The 16483-nt window shown below is 43.1% G+C and overlaps 1 protein-coding gene across 1 annotated transcript; it reads left to right on the top strand.

Moving 5' to 3' along the window:
• Positions 1-1674: 1674 nt before the first annotated feature.
• LOC142946046 (uncharacterized) lies at positions 1675-14981 on the top strand. Its single transcript, XM_076087079.1, is given in 17 exon segments — positions 1675-3901; positions 4017-4162; positions 4247-4720; positions 6701-6769; positions 6966-7080; positions 7083-7123; positions 7197-7313; positions 7492-7581; positions 9059-9223; positions 9615-9681; positions 9789-9894; positions 10377-10549; positions 10810-10940; positions 11030-11155; positions 12653-13695; positions 13942-14258; positions 14491-14981. Coding segments are annotated over 17 exon segments (3837 nt in total). The 5' UTR covers positions 1675-3612; the 3' UTR covers positions 14859-14981.
• Positions 14982-16483: the final 1502 nt, after the last annotated feature.

Below are 16483 nucleotides of genomic sequence, written 5' to 3'. Positions count from 1 at the left end.
TACTGTCATTATTATTTACTCCACAAAGTATGAATTATGAATTATTTTCATATAAAGTTATTATGCTTCATAACACAGAGTACATACCTTATCAACATAATTAACAAAATGTATAAATTAAGCAGAAATAACATTTCTGTGCAATTTTGCCATTTGACTACAGCTTTGAGTTTTCAATATCTTGCACAAACTGAACCAGTAATAATTATCCTTAAAAAAGGCAAATTTTCAGTTAAAGTTTTGACAAAGCAACCATACATAAACTGATTTAAGATTTAATTTAGTATCACCAGGGCCTTCTATTCTTTATTATGAACCACTGTTTAAAGCAGAGTTGTAGCTTTAATTTTCATAAAGAAGCAATCCCACCGCTAATGTCAGTACTGCTTTTGTAATTTAAAAAAACCCTCTCTCCCTCTCGAAGCCTCTCGGTTGCCACTAACGACGAAGTGTGTATGTATGTTGGGGGATGGTGCTCATTCTTTACACTCAGCACCTGCCCCTAATCAAGGGTCCATAGTGTGGCACACTTCATGTGCCCTCCGGCCCCTGGGGTTATGACCTCTGGGACGAGATGAGTCGAGGCGTATTGCACGGCTGTATACTCCTGGCACCACACACACACACACACACACACACACACACATACACATACACATACACACGCTTCATTAACAGATGTTATCTTTAAGTGTATGTGGGGTGAGTAAAGAGAGTCCAAAAGAGGTCAAGACAGGAGTGTGTGGAGTCTGTGCGTGCACAAAACTACAGTTCCCAATTATGAGTTCTGCTTTTGATCTTTATCGGAAGCCAGAGCAGTGCAGCCAAAGGCCAAACACAAATTGACTCTCTGCAACACTGAGGCCTGATCGATGAGGAAGTTGTGCCGGTTTTCAACATTATCCTGCCGCTGATAAAATCTCAACTGAACCTCAGCCACGAGCACAGTAAGATGCAACAACTTAACATTCGCAGACAAACCTCTAAATCTGGTTGCTCTATGCGCTGACGGCTTTCTCTTTTGCCAGCTTTAATTGAAAGTCAATGTGGAGCAGATAGCCCCGTCAAAAGATGCCCCATAATCCTCTCCCAGAAAGAGTGTTCGGCAGAGGGGGGATGGGGGGGGTAAGAGGTGATTTCACTTCGACAAGAACTTGTGTCCCACAAAGCTTTATTGTTCTTTTCCACCTTAACGGTGAGTTTACGGAGCCTTCTGAGGTCAAGCTGGTTATCATCCGCAGGGTGGGTCATTGAGGTAAATCCTTTATTAGTCACAGCTCACGAGTTAGATAAGTAGACATGTGGTACACTGTGCATGCTGACTTGTTTACATTGGCTCGGCATCCTAACCCAACCTCATAGGCATCTTCTCCTTCTTTATTCAGAATAAACTCATTGGCACGTGATCTAAAGAGGCTGATTTGCTCTGTGACTCAATTGTTAACTCAATCAGAGATATCGATCCGTGGGCTCGGTCGACAGGGATCAATCGGTCTGATGGCTTGGGGTCGTCGGTCTCACCCTACAATCACACAACACTGCAGCACCGCATCAGGACTAACAGCTAACATTACGCAATGCAAGTCAAACAAATGTTCTGTCATCATTTGATGAGGTGATAAGTGACTATTGAGTGAAGGAGGAAGGGCATGTGGTTGTTTCAGTGATGATCCACACCCTGGAGTATGCGGAGGGATTTAAACTACTGGTCGACTGAACAGCTGATGCCAAACCTCGTGATGAAAACATAAAGCTCATATCATTTCTATGGGTCCAACAGCTTCGGATGAATTCCGATATGACGGTGATGTAAGGCCGAGATAGCTCTGACAACGTGTAAGTGTGTCTGTGCTGAAGGACTTTTCTAGGGCTGCTGACGATAAAGAAGGACAAAGTCTCCCTGTCATGTGTTTCACTGTGTGTTTGTGTGTGTGCGTGTGTGTGTGTGTGTGTGAGTGAATAAGGGAATAAGACAGAGAGCAGGCCTGTTTGCATCAGGACGGTGGACAAACATGGCTCGTTTTACTTACGTCACAGGCAAGTGGCTGTAAAAGCGTGTAAATGTGGATTACATCATGCGGTCACAGTCTATCCACAGAGAGCCTGTTATCAGCACAGCACAGGCACGAATGTGCTCTCAATGCAAATAGCGTGCCCTCACAGCCCTCTGTTAACCTGTCTGCACCTCTGCAGTAATGAATGATTACTGAGAGGTGCTTTGACGGGTTTGCAAAGTGCTCCTAGTCAAACGGACAGTTTCTCTCTCTTTGATCAGAGCCTTAACAGTTTGAGGGAACAGAACCCAATCTAAAGTAAATGTATCCTTTTTTTTATTTTGCAGAAGAAAGTTAACTCCAACAGGAGCAACACCAACAATGAATGTATTCTACTAACAACTACTATGTGTGTATCCAAAGGTTTCACATATTCTTGTGTGACTCTGCAGTCATTTTGACTGGGTTAATATGCTCATTTACATTTTTAAATGTCCCTAAAGTTCCTCTTAGTCATTTGAAGGGAACAAAAGAAGCAGTCACACCTTGGGCCAAATGGTAAAAAAGATGCATTGTTTTTCTTAAGTTCCTGCACAAGGATCCCTACGCACCACACGCCTGCTTTTCATCTTTGTAGGTCAAAGGTGACGGCGCTGACGCTACTGTCTGGTATGAATGAGGACTGTTTTGCATTTCCTTCCCCTCACTATCAGACTTTAGAAGACTTTAAGTGCTTCTCTGTCCTGTTGATAAAGACAACACAGCGAATCTTATCAGCGTGTCACACATTTCGTATAAAAAGGGATTGTCTGGTGGTGCTGCGTTCAGAGGGCATAAATTCACCAGATGCCAGCATCCTGTTCGACAGAGACACAAATGGCCTCTGTAACAGTAAGTTGAAAGGAATGCATGGTATGCGAGGCACAGTTGTAGAAGCCCTGACGATTGTTTATTCGCTGGTACACAAACCTCCACTCCACACACAACAGTCCTTTCTTGGGAGACAGGTTTTAAGGAAAACGGTAACAACACGGCTCATCAACCCAGCCTTTGTTTGGCAAATAAATACTTTCTATAAGTACATTTATTAAGTACATTAACTAAGTAAATCATAAACATAATTATTTTATAAAATCTGTTTAGTAAATAACAACACATTTGTATAATGTGTTCCCACAAACATATTATAAAAGATTTAAAGTCTTGAATTTATTGTATGTCTTTCAGTGACTGAATGGGTAAAATAACTTCTACAGTTCAGACAGTTTAAAGGTTTACAGTTTAAATTAATATATTTTTTTTATGAAGTATTCTTACTTTTCTCTATTTAATGTTTAGCTTTTATTCCATTCATTCATCCGTTCATTTCACAACAAAATGAGAAAGATTTGTAATTCTATTGTTGATGTAAACTTTATATATTTAAGCTATATTAAGTTATTGTTTTATAATAAAGAGGTTCACCTGTAGTACACTCACCTGAACTCACCTGAACGCAGCGCCACATCCAAACACCGGTAAATCTATTTCTCCTATTTCTATGCTCAAAAACGACTCGGAGCCTTTCGCGCATGTGTAGATTCTAAAATACGATTTGCACAACGGTCTGACATCAAAGATGGCGGGAGCCTCCGACCCACTGGAGGACATGCTCTTCACTGAGGTGGACGAGAAGGCGGTTAGTGACCTAGTCGGCTCTCTGGAGTCGCAGATGGGAGACAGAAAAGCTTCTCCCGCCGCTTCTTATTCCGGCGGGAAACCGGACGGAGCTCCACGTGCAGCAGCGGCTCAGTTCTCAAGGAAAGTGCTCGAGGATCCGGTGGATCCAGTGAGGTCCGTGGAGCCGCAACAAGGACGTCCGAGAGAGGGGTTAGACCAGGACCCAGGAGCTACAGAGCTGCTCTCCGGTAAATTCCTCCTCTCCTCCTCCGGGTCCTCCCCGGTAACCTCCGGAGCGACCCCCCCCCCCCACTATCTCCCCTGTACCGGGACCCGTAACTTTGACCACTCGGTCCTCCGCAGCTGCGGGTTCGAGTCCCGCTACCGTCACCGCTGTGGATGTGATCCGGACCGCTTCTCCCGGACTACAAAGTTTGAACGGATCGATAAAGTTGGTGAACTCGGTCCCTGCAGCAGCAGCACCGGGGACCAGCACGGTGATCAGCACCGTGAGTACCGCGGGCTCCACAATCATCGCCTCTCAGCCTCACTTCACTCAGACCACGTTAACGTCTCCCACCGTCTCTCTGCAGAGACACCCGGGTCCGGTGAACAGAGTGGACCCCAAGGGCCCTCAGGTGGTGACCCACAGCGGCCCTCTGATGCACACCACCACCACCACCAAGATGCTGGTGCAGAGCCAGCCGGTCTCTGGGAGCTCAGTCATCCTGACCGGGACCCCCCCTCCTGCAGCCCAGACCCCCGTGGTCCAGACCGGGACCAGTACGGCTGCAGTGACCCTGAAGCCGGTGGTGAACGGAGTGGGTCAGCCCTCCGTGTCCGTGGTGAGGCCCCCAGGGGCCCCCGTGGTGACCACGTCCATCCAGCAGCAGCAGAGACCTGGACTAGTGGCCCCCCGAGCTGCTGAGACGGGTCAGCTGGTGATGGTCCCTCAGCAGGTTCTGGCTCAGGCTAAGACCCAGCAGAGCCAAGCGTTGGCCAACATCAGCCAGAGACCCGCCGCACCGACCGCTGGGACCGCCATCCGGGTCAGCACCGCCCCCACGGTAAGAACCCATCAGGGTCAATGGTGTTCATCCAGTCTGCAGCATCACTAACACCTGAGACACACCTGAGACACACCTAAGACACACCTGAGACACAACGACAACACAAACGCACCTGAGACACACAAACCAGCGTCGGAAATACACGAGGGCAAAGGGCAAAACTGCCCCTAAGAAATATAATGTTGCCCCCGATATCACTAGGAGAGGGGCAAAAAATGCCCCCATAATGTCCTCTAATAATAATGATAATTTAATGAACTTGTCAAAAACATCGTAGCCTATATGACCCGGTCCAGTTGCCATAGAATGTTTTAGATTTTCGCCTTGACTGATGTTGCGTGTGCGTGAAGAACCGAACGTTCTAAACAAATGAATAAATGGAGCGCTTCTTCATCAGACCTGTGACTGCGAGACTGCGGTCAACTCAGCAGACACTTACATGTTAGTGCACCTATATGCTGACATTCACGGTAAACACATTCAAACGGCACAGATCGGGAGCGAGCGAAGGACTTTGTTAGCGGAAACATTAACGTGAGACAACATCCGGTTTCTTCAGACGAACATCCGGTTTTCAGAATAAGATGCCAACAAAGTATGAATTATATTCACATTAAGTATAAAACATGCTGCATCTCGTGACTTAAAGGGAAAATACACCTAAATTGTGGGTAAAGTGTCTTTATTCTTTGATCGCTGGGTCACCATCATTACCTCAGAGTTACAGCATTATAGTGATGAACAGTAGAGCTGCATTCACATGCTCTGACTGTCATGAAGACACATTTTTGCTGAAACATTTTATTCCTGTTGCACAGCAGTGGAACGTTTCACATACAGACACACTGAGCACAGATGGTGCAAGAAATATGATCGCTACTATGTAAAGAGAATACTGCTACTGTATAGTCAAAGGGAAAATACACCTAGTGTGTAAAGTGTCTTTATTCTTTGATTTGAGGGTTGCTGGAAATGAATAATACCTGACTGACAGTCAATTAAGATATGTTACTCAGTAAAAACTCTGAACTGAATTTGTACCTTCAAATTGCTATAAAGAAGGTGCTATAAAAATGTTTCTCAAAAATTCCACACAATGACTGATGCAGATGTTCAGGACAAAAATGGGTAATATCACAATATTTGAGGTGCTACAAAAATATTTTCTCAATAATTCCATACAATGACCGATGTATATGTAATCAAGGCATCGTGGACTTAATAATTGTTAATAGTTGTTTAGAAAATGTAATAATAACAATAAATAACCACAAATAAATATGAATAAAATTGAATATGATTGAATATGATTGTCTGATTTATGTTAGATTTTTTTGAACAAAAAACAAAGAAAACACTTTGAATCTGTAGATTACTGCCTAATAGTCTTATTATTACCATTTGATGACAATTGCTCATATACTGTAAGCCTAAATATGTATATTTATTATTTTGAACAAAGGTTAAATGTTATTTCACAAGTTTCAAAAAGTGCCCCCAATTTATTTTAAATGCCCTGGATCTCAGTCAGTGGCGACAAAAATTGCCCCCTAAAAAATATGTAAATTCCCTACCCTGACACAACGAAAACACACCTGAAACACAACGAAAACACACCTGAAACACAACGAAAACACACCTGAAACACAACGAAAACACACCTGAAACACAACGAAAACACACCTGAAACACAACGAAAACACACCTGAAACACAACGAAAACACACCTGAAACACAACGAAAACACACGAAAACACACCTGAAACACACGAAAACACACCTGAAACACACCTGAAACACAATGAAAACACACCTGAAAACAATGAAAACACACCTGAAACACGACAACACAAACGCACCTGAAACTCACGAAAACACACCTAAGAACACACCTAAAATGTTAAGCTCCAGATGTAAATGGTTCCCATGATGCTTTGCTGCAGCATAACGTGTTCTCTTCCTCCCCGACGTCTGCAGGCTCCTCAGACCGTCCGCCTGGCCTCCCCCGCTCAGACCAGAATGCCTCCGTCCACCATGACAGTACAGGTGTGTCCTCTGTCCTCGTGATGTGACCGTGTGATCATGTGACGTGTAATGATGTGATCACGTGCTCGTGTAATGATGTGATCACGTAATGATGTGATCACATGTTGATGTGATCACATGACGTAGTGATGTGTTGATGTGATCACATGACGTAGTGATGTGATCATGTAATAACGTGACCATGTGACGTGTCCAGAAGACCATCACGGTGTCCCCGGGCGGTGCAGCGGTGTCGGTGAAGATGCCCCCCCCTCAGAAGGCCCAGACGGTGATCACAGCGGGGGGGGCGGTGAAGCCCGTCGGAGTCGCCCCCCCCCCCCCACGCCGGCTAACAGAGTCACCGTGGTGTCCCAGGTGTGTCCTCTGTCCTCTGTCCTCTATCCTCTGAGGGGACACCTGTGTGACCTGCTCTTTGTTACCATGCCAGCAGGAAAACGTGAAGAAGTGTAAATACTTCTTGGTGACGCTCATCAAGCTGGCTTCATACAACTCACCGTCATCTGACACCTCGAAGAACGTCAAGGGGCTGGTGCAGGACCTGCTCGTAAGCTCTATTATATATAAATATTATCCTATATCATTATGTTATACATCAATATTGTTATATATTATTATTTTATATTTAATGTAGGACCTGCTGGTGAGCTCTGCATTGATTAGATATTTATTATTATATATATTATAGTATGTTTAATATTAACTGGAGTTGTGTGTTTGTTCAGGATGCAAAGATTGAGCCTGAAGAGTTCACCAGTCGACTGCAGGCTGAGCTGAAGTCTTCTCCACAGCCCTACCTCATCCCCTTCTTAAAGGTACTACTACTGTTCTACTACTACTACTGTTCTACCACAGCCCTACCTCATCCCCTTCTTAAAGGTACTACTACTGTTCTACTACTACTACTGTTCTACCACAGCCCTACCTCATCCCCTTCTTAAAGATACTACTACTGTTCTACTACTACTACTGTTCTACCACAGCCCTACCTCATCCCCTTCTTAAAGGTACTACTACTGTTCTACCACTACTACTGTTCTACCACAGCCCTACCTCATCCCCTTCTTAAAGGTACTACTACTGTTCTACTACTACTACTGTTCTACCACAGCCCTACCTCATCCCCTTCTTAAAGGTACTACTACTGTTCTACTACTACTACTGTTCTACCACAGCCCTACCTCATCCCCTTCTTAAAGATACTACTACTGTTCTACTACTACTACTGTTCTACCACAGCCCTACCTCATCCCCTTCTTAAAGGTACTACTACTGTTCTACCACTACTACTGTTCTACCACAGCCCTACCTCATCTCCTTCTTAAAGGTACTACTACTGTTCTACTACTACTACTGTTCTACCACAGCCCTACCTCACCCCCTTCTTAAAGGTACTACTACTGTTCTACTACTACTACTGTTCTACCACAGCCCTACCTCATCCCCTTCTTAAAGGTACTACTACTACTGTTCTACTACTACTGTTCTACCACAGCCCTACCTCACCCCCTTCTTAAAGGTACTACTACTGTTCTACTACAGCCCTACCTCATCCCCTTCTTAAAGGTACTACTACTGTTCTACTACTACTACTGTTCTACCACAGCCCTTCCTCATCCCCTTCTTAAATGTACTACTACTACTGTTCTACTACTACTACTACTGTTCTAACACAGCCCTACCTCACCCCCTTCTTAAAGGTACTACTACTACTGGATACTGTTCTACTACTACTACTGTTCTACCACAGCCCTACCTCACCCCCTTCTTAAAGGTACTACTACTACTGGATACTGTTCTACTACTACTACTGTTCTACCACAGCCCTACCTCACCCCCTTCTTAAAGGTACTACTACTGTTCTACTACTGTTCTACTACTACTGTTCTACTACTAATACTACTGTTCTACCACAGCCCTACCTCACCCCCTTCTTAAAGGTACTACTACTACTACTGTTCTACTTCTACTACTGTTCTACCACAGCCCTACCTCACCCCCTTCTTAGAGGTACTACTACTGTTCTACTACTACTACTGTTCTACTACTACTACTGTTCTACCACAGCCCTACCTCATCCCCTTCTTAAAGGTACTACTAGTACTATAGTACTACTACTGTACTACCACAGCCCTACCTCATCCCCTGCCTCAAGGTACTAATACTGTACTACCACAGAAGTATATTTTGGTGCCAGGTCTTGTGTACTTGTATATATTTGTATTTCTCTGTACTTGGCTAGCATGTGTTGTTGATAATGTTGTTTATAATGTTGATGTTGTTGCTCCCCAGAAAAGCCTCCCTGCCCTGCGTCAGTCTCTACTCAGCAGCCAACAGTCTCTAGTGACTCCTGGTACCGTGGCCCCCCCCTCCATCTCCACCACCACCATCAGGCCGCAAGTACCCATCAGCCCGGCCGGAGGCACCGTCAGACTGAACACACCGCTCACCAACACTGTGTGTAGGACCGCCGTACATGTTGTTATCTTAGTGTCCACTAGAGGCATCACTACTGTATTATATAGATAATACATGTTATTCTCTTAATGTCCACTAGAGGCATCACTACCGTATTATAGAGATACTACATGTTATTCTCTTAGTGTCCACTAGAGGCATCACTACTGTATTATATAGATAATACATGTTATTCTCTTAATGTCCACTAGAGGCATCACTACCGTATTATAGAGATAATACATGTTATTCTCTTAGTGTCTAGGAGATGTAATTTTAATGTTCTTATGTAGCTCTGTTATTCTAATGTTATTTTAATGTTTTTTATGTAGTTCTAATGTTATTTTAATGTTCTAATGTTATTTATTATATTACTTTGATGTTTGTTCAGGCTGTGGGCCGAGCAGCCGTCCAGAGTCGAACACCTGTTGTCTTCAGTCAGAAGCTCAGACCTCAAGGTGAGTCTCTGATTTATCTTATTATATTTATCTTACTATATCTTATTATATTTATCTCTTTTCGATCTGTGCTGCTTATTATTATTAATATGAAATGTTGTCCTCAGGTACACTTGTCAGAGGACCCACAACTATAATCGGTAAAAGTCCTCTGAACATGGCGGCTCAAGCGAATCAGAGGAAGCTGAGCGACCCGGGGGGCGGGACATTCAGGTGAAGTGTGATCTCACTGGCAGGAAGTCAGGTTTATTTGTTTGAAACAGAGCAAAGATCCAAAGTTAGTTCCTGGAAATAAAATACAATAAAAAGGCAAATAAAATCAGTAGAATTAAATAAATACAAATCCTAAAAGATTTCTCATAATTATGAATTCATTATCGTATAAACATGAACCAGATTCATTCAGGGTTTATTTATTTAACAGTTTGTATTAGTTAATTTACTAAAACTACAGATGGGAATAATAATATTAATATTAATAATAATAATAAGAGCTGAATATGTCTGATAAAGTTTCCTCTCAAGGTAGGCCACAATTCTAACAGCTTTACAGTAACAGTGGAAGTTAATATGAAGACATACAGTAACAGTAGTATATATATATATATATATATATATATAAAAGCAGCTTATTTCCATCTAGCCTCAGGTCTTTAAAGTCTATCTCCTGACCCGTCCTTTCTGTCCTCCTTCAGAGACGACGACGACGACATCAACGACGTGGCGTCCATGGCCGGGGTCAACCTCAACGAGGAGAACGCACGCATCCTAGCAACCAGGTCGGACTTTGTGGGCACAAAGATCCGTTCGTGTAAAGATGAAGCCTTCCTCCCCACCGGCCTGCTGAACCGCCGCATCCTGGACACAGGTGCTGGCCTCTGTCCCCTGTCTCCTCTCACCTGTCCCCTGTACTCTGTCCCCAGTATTCTGTCTCCTGTCCTCTGTCTCCTCTCACCTGTCTCCTGTCCCCTGTCCCCTAGTATCTCTCAATAATGACAGCAGAATCTTTCTTTCCCATTACATGAACCTCCATAAGAAATGCACATATTTTCTACGAAAGGAGGGAAACCTGTAGGGTCACCTGGTTTAACCTGAAGATGTCCATGTTGTCCCTCTTTTCGTCCTCAGCTAAGAAGCTGGGAGTGGCCGAGGTTCCTCTGGAGGTGGTGAACCTGGTGTCCCATGCCACCCAGTCCAGACTGCGCTCTCTGCTGGAGACGGTCTCAGCCGTCGCTCAGCACCGAACAGACGGAGGGAAGGCAAGGACCCTCTGATCCATACTGATCCACAGAGACCAACGTTAATGATCCTAAAGCTGTTTGTGTTCCTCCTCCTCCTCCATCATCAGGATGAAGAGCACCATGAACAGACGTCAGACATTCGCTCTCAGCTTCGGTTCTTTGAGCAGCTGGAGCGAATGGAGAAACAGAGGAAGGACGAACAAGAGAGAGAGATCCTGCTGAAGGCTGCCAAGGTACACACACACATATATATATATATATATATATATATATATATATATATATATATATATATATATATATATATATATATATATATATATATATATATATATTTACTAGTGCTGGGCAACGATTAAATTGTTTAATCGTGATTAATCTCATTGTTTTGCACAAAGTTCTATTATGAATTTAAAAGTAGTGTATTGTGCACTTTTATTTTAAAGTACTGCTATATAATAATAATACATTTTATTTATATAGCGCTTTTCATAATACTCAAAGACACTTTACATTAAAATCATCATATGTAAAAGCAATACACTAAACAATACACTAAACATAAAATACACAATAATGGTCACATATTAAAAGCAGTTTTGAACAGGTGGGTTTTGAGCAGTGGTGTATAGTAACGAAGTAGAAATACTTCGTTACTGTACTTAAGTCGTTTTTTTGGATATCTGTACTTTACTTTACTATTTATATTTCTGTTGACTTTTACTTTTACTTCACTACATTTTGCAAAGAAAACTGATACTTTTACTCCGATACATTTCCCCTGAAACCTTCGTTACTCGCAACAAAATCAAATCTATCTTTAGAAAAAAATGAATCATGAGACCAACGTCGGGGACTGTGATGGAAGACAGACTGCAAGCAAGCAGGTTTGGTGAATCATGTGGTCTAGATGCGAGTTAAATCATTGGTTAATGCGCAATTGCAAACAAGTGCTCTCAAAGCCGCGGTGTTTTGATGCCCAGGATGCTATATGCTATAGCTAGCGGGCGAGTACAGGAGTAGACGATGACTGCTTTCATGATGGAAGCACCTGCCACTCCCGCAACAAACGACAGTGGTGACAAAGACCAACACCCATGGCCATATTTGCGAGGAATGTTTTCGTATGTTGGAGTGAAAGATTCTTCGTACCTCTTATGCTTACCAAAAGCTACCGAAATATTGGCATTCAAAAACTCCCCATCCAACCTCAGGAAACACATTGAGGTAAATTAAGATGAATCCGATGAGCCGTAACATTAATGTTTAGTTATCATAATTAGCATAAACCTGTTAAGATATCTAGCAGTGTTTCCCACAGGATTGGAGTATATCTTTGGCGGGGGGGGGGGGGGGGTGATCTTCTAATTTAGCTATACATGGTGTATGTTAGGCTAACGTTCCATAGCTATCGTAAATCAAATGAGACAATTCGTGTAGTAGACAGATCGCTAGCGAGTTAGTGAGCTGAGGAAGTGTTGACATTTGTGAGATTTTGTTGATTTGAGTCATCTTGGCTATAATCATTGCAACACGTTAAGTTAGCTAACGCTAGCTAACTTAAAGTTAGCTAACTTAACGTTAGCCACCACACCACAGGATTGACAGGAGCCGCGAGAGCGCAGCATTACGATTTGAACCGCGTTGGGGATGCGTGCAAGTGTGTGTGTAGCAAGTGGGGCTAGCTAAAGTTGTTATGCTTACAAAATGTCTTTCTCTCACTGTTTCAGAGAAAGCATGTACACCACCTTAAAAAATATGGAGAGCTGACATCAGCAAAGAGAAAAAGGGCTCCTGAGACTCCCTCCACCAGCAAGCAGACCACATTAGTGAACACCTTGACTGTGTCTCAGAAGTCCATTGACAAAGCTGTCGTGAAGTATGTGGTCCAAGGGCTCCAGCCATTCTGTGTTGTTGAACAGGAACCATTTAGAGATTTTGTGAAGCAACTGCAGCCTAATGCAAAAATTATGACACGGCTGACCCTGCGCTCCATGATTGATGATGCCTCCAAGGGAATGAAGAAGGCAGTGACTGAGGCCATGAGGGGAGTTGACCATATCGCCACCACCACTGACTGCTGGTCTGTCAGAAGGCGGAGCTTCATTGGTGTTACTGCCCATTGGATTGACCCTGACAGTCTCAAAAGATGCTCAGCAGCCCTAGCCTGTAAACAACTGAGAGGTTCGCACACATTTGATGTGTTGGCAAACGCCCTGAATGACATCCATTCCGAGTTCGAAATTCGGGAGAAGATTCAGAGAACAACAACAGACAACGGCTCTAACTTCATAAAAGCTTTCCAAGTTTTTGGTGAAGATGAGAACAATGCAGTCGGAAGTGATGGTGATGCATCTCAACCAGGAGAGGATGAAGAGGATCAAGAGGGGGGTGAAGAAGTGGAGTTTGTTGATGTGTCGGCGCTTCTGAATGAAGATGATGGTTTGGAGTTCCAGCTCCCAAAGCACCAGCGCTGTGCTTGTCACCTACTCAACCTAATAACTACGGTTGATGCCCAGAAAGCAACATCCAATGAGGCATACAAGAAAGTGTACCGTTCAACATTTGGCAAGTGTAATGCACTTTGGATCAAATGTGGAAGATCAACACTTGCAGCCGAAACTGTTGAAGATGCTTGCTCCCTCCAACTGCTGCGCCCGAATGCTACCAGGTGGAACTCCTTGTTCCTGGCAGTGGAAAGACTGCTGAGGATAATCAAAGACAAGGGAGAGGGGACCATCAGAGTCCTCTGCACAGACCTAAAGGTTCTGATGTAAGTAAGAATTATGTATGTTTTATTATTTCATCATAATTGAACATAATGTCTTGAATGTCTCTAGAACTGTGGATGTGTTTCCCCACCCTTTCTTGGACACTAATAACTGTTTCACATTGTATCCCAACTTCCACTTATCATTGATCCATTTTAGTTAATTACTCATCCAGCAATTTTTAGTTGAATCTGATGAAATGGTTATATAGTGTTTATAAAACGGCGTTGTTTTTGTTTTCATCACAGGTTCAATCCAGCTGAACTCGCATTCCTCACAGAGTATGCCGCTGTCATGAGCCCAGTCGCCCAGGCAACCAACATCTTGCAAGCAGAGGCAAATGCCCACATGGGGTGGCTACTTCCAACAATCAACCTGCTGACCGCCAAACTTGTCAGAGTCAAGTTGCCATTGAAGTACTGCAAGCCTTTGGTGGATGCTCTACAGGTGGGAATAAAGAATCGTTTTGGCCACATGTCAGGAGACCCTGAGTTGATCGCAGCTGCGATTCTTCTTCCAAAATTCCGAACAACTTGGACAAAGGATGATGCCACAATCAGAATGGGTAAGACAACATGGGGATAGTGAAAAATAAGTGTATGGGTGTACATTTTCACTCTTTGTAATATTGGCAAATCCACAAATCAATTATGGATGCATGGACAGTGCATGAAACTAAATGTATAAGCCTCAAATTAAAACAAACTATTTAGTACAAAACCTTAGTTTGGGGTCATGATATGTTAGAAAGTTGTATTAATCCTATCATTTATATTTTCACCCTCACTATATTTCAGGAATGGACTACATCAAGCAGCACATGGAAGAACCCTCCCTGCAGCTAGGTGATGCCACCATGTCCAGTTCATCTGATGAAGATGACTTCTTCTCTGCCCTGCAGTCGTCTCAAGCACAAGACAGCACCAAACAACTGGATGGATACTTGGCCTGTTCAGCAGGTGACATGCACTTGCTGAAATCCTTCCCAGCTGTGTGCAAGCTGTCTGTGAAGCTGAACACACCTCTACCTGCCTCAGCGGCCTGTGAAAGGCTATTTAGCATCGCAGGACTAGTCTTCAGCCCAAGAAGAGCGAGACTGAATTCTCGCAATTTTGAAAACCAACTTCTTTTGAAGATGAACAGGACATTTTTCAGTTTCCAGTAATGACTGGGTTGTTACTTTCGGTGCTGCTTTAGTATTGATCACAGATAACCCTTATTTTCAACACAACTCCTTGTCCTTGGTCATGGTGCCACAGCACAAGAATAAACTTAATAATTCTCAAAATTCTGACCCTTTGCTTTTTTATTAACAGCATTTACTTGTACTTTTACTTTCAATACTTAAGTACATTTAATATCAGAAAATTACTTTTGATACTTAAGTACAAAAAATATCAGATACTTTAAGACTTTTACTCAAGTAGTATTCTAATAGGTGACTTTTTACTTTTACTGGAGTAATTTTCCAGTAAGGTATCTTTACTTTTACTCAAGTATGGCTTTTGGGTACTTTATACACCACTGGCAAATTATCCTTGCATGTTCTCTTCTTTTGCAATGCAAAATGAATGCGTAAGTTATTCCAGTCAGGCATAATCACAGAGACTCACTCAGCAACTATTTCTGGTATTCAGAGACGTCTCAATTTTCATCTGTCTTAAAATGAACCCAAATCATCCAACAGCGGCAAGTACAATGTTTACATAATGAGCCCCATGCTTGTATCATCAGGGAGAGAAATGCATTTTGAAATGAATCAGTGCTAGGTAGTCATTTGATCGCCAAATCACAGCAATGAGGTTGAAAACTGATTATTTAATTTAATTATTTAACTGACCACAGATCAAGATTACCATCCCTAGAGCCACGTCGCTAGTGCGGCTAAAAAACAACTAGTGTTTTCTATATTGCCATTTAGTAATTCATCCACTTTTGATTCTGATTTATTAAAGGAAATCATCAAGGAATAATGGTCAGGTTCACCTTTGTTTTAATGGCTTTTTTAACCACTTGGGAGCAGCAGAAACAAGCCTTAGAAAATGTATTTAGTAACACGTTAGCGCACAGTTGATCATTTATGCATCCGGCTGACACGGAGCAACATGAACATTCATGTGTCAGGTGACCTGATGAATTAAAGTCCAATATTAACTTTCACTTTCGCTCTGGTTTGGTCGCCAAGCAGTCAGCCCTATGTTCCCTCAGCCCCATGTTCACTTAGCCCTATGTTCCCTCAGCTCTACCTCAGCTCTATGTTACCTCAGCCCTATGTTCCCTCAGCCCCATGTTCACTCGGCATCAATGTTTCCTCAGGCCTATGTTCCCTCAGCCGCATGATCACTCAGCATCAATGTTTCCTCAGCCCTATGTTACCTCAGCACCTATGATTATTTTCCCCATCCAAATAAGGCCCTATGTTCACTCAGCACTGCGTTCCCTCAACCCCATGCTCCCTCAGCATCAACCTTGGCCCCAGTTAAAATTTGTGTGTAACTTTTTGACATATCGGCCCGATAATATCCGAGAATGGACATTATCCATAGTACTCGTTGCCTTCATTGGTTGGGTTGGTAGGTTTAGGCATGAGGACTGAGATTGGTTCGGGTTAGAGTAAGAATGTCAGGGTAAGCCTATCAGACCGGGAAGGTCAGATGATGTCATTCTGTGTAATAATTAGCCATGTGCTGGGCAGGTGTGTTCGTTGTATTTTCGGTGAAATAGGCCTCCAAAACAATTGGCACTTGTTTTCGGGATAACAGGCTGATAACAAATGGGACTATCAGGGGT

The sequence above is a fragment of the Anarhichas minor genome, unplaced genomic scaffold (assembly GCF_050575085.1).
Source record: "Anarhichas minor isolate MPS153535 unplaced genomic scaffold, ASM5057508v1 ptg000009l, whole genome shotgun sequence".
Taxonomy (NCBI): Eukaryota; Metazoa; Chordata; class Actinopteri; order Perciformes; family Anarhichadidae; genus Anarhichas; species Anarhichas minor.
The sequence above is the reverse complement of the archived record's forward strand: the minus strand, read 5'-3'. Positions and strand labels throughout refer to the sequence as shown.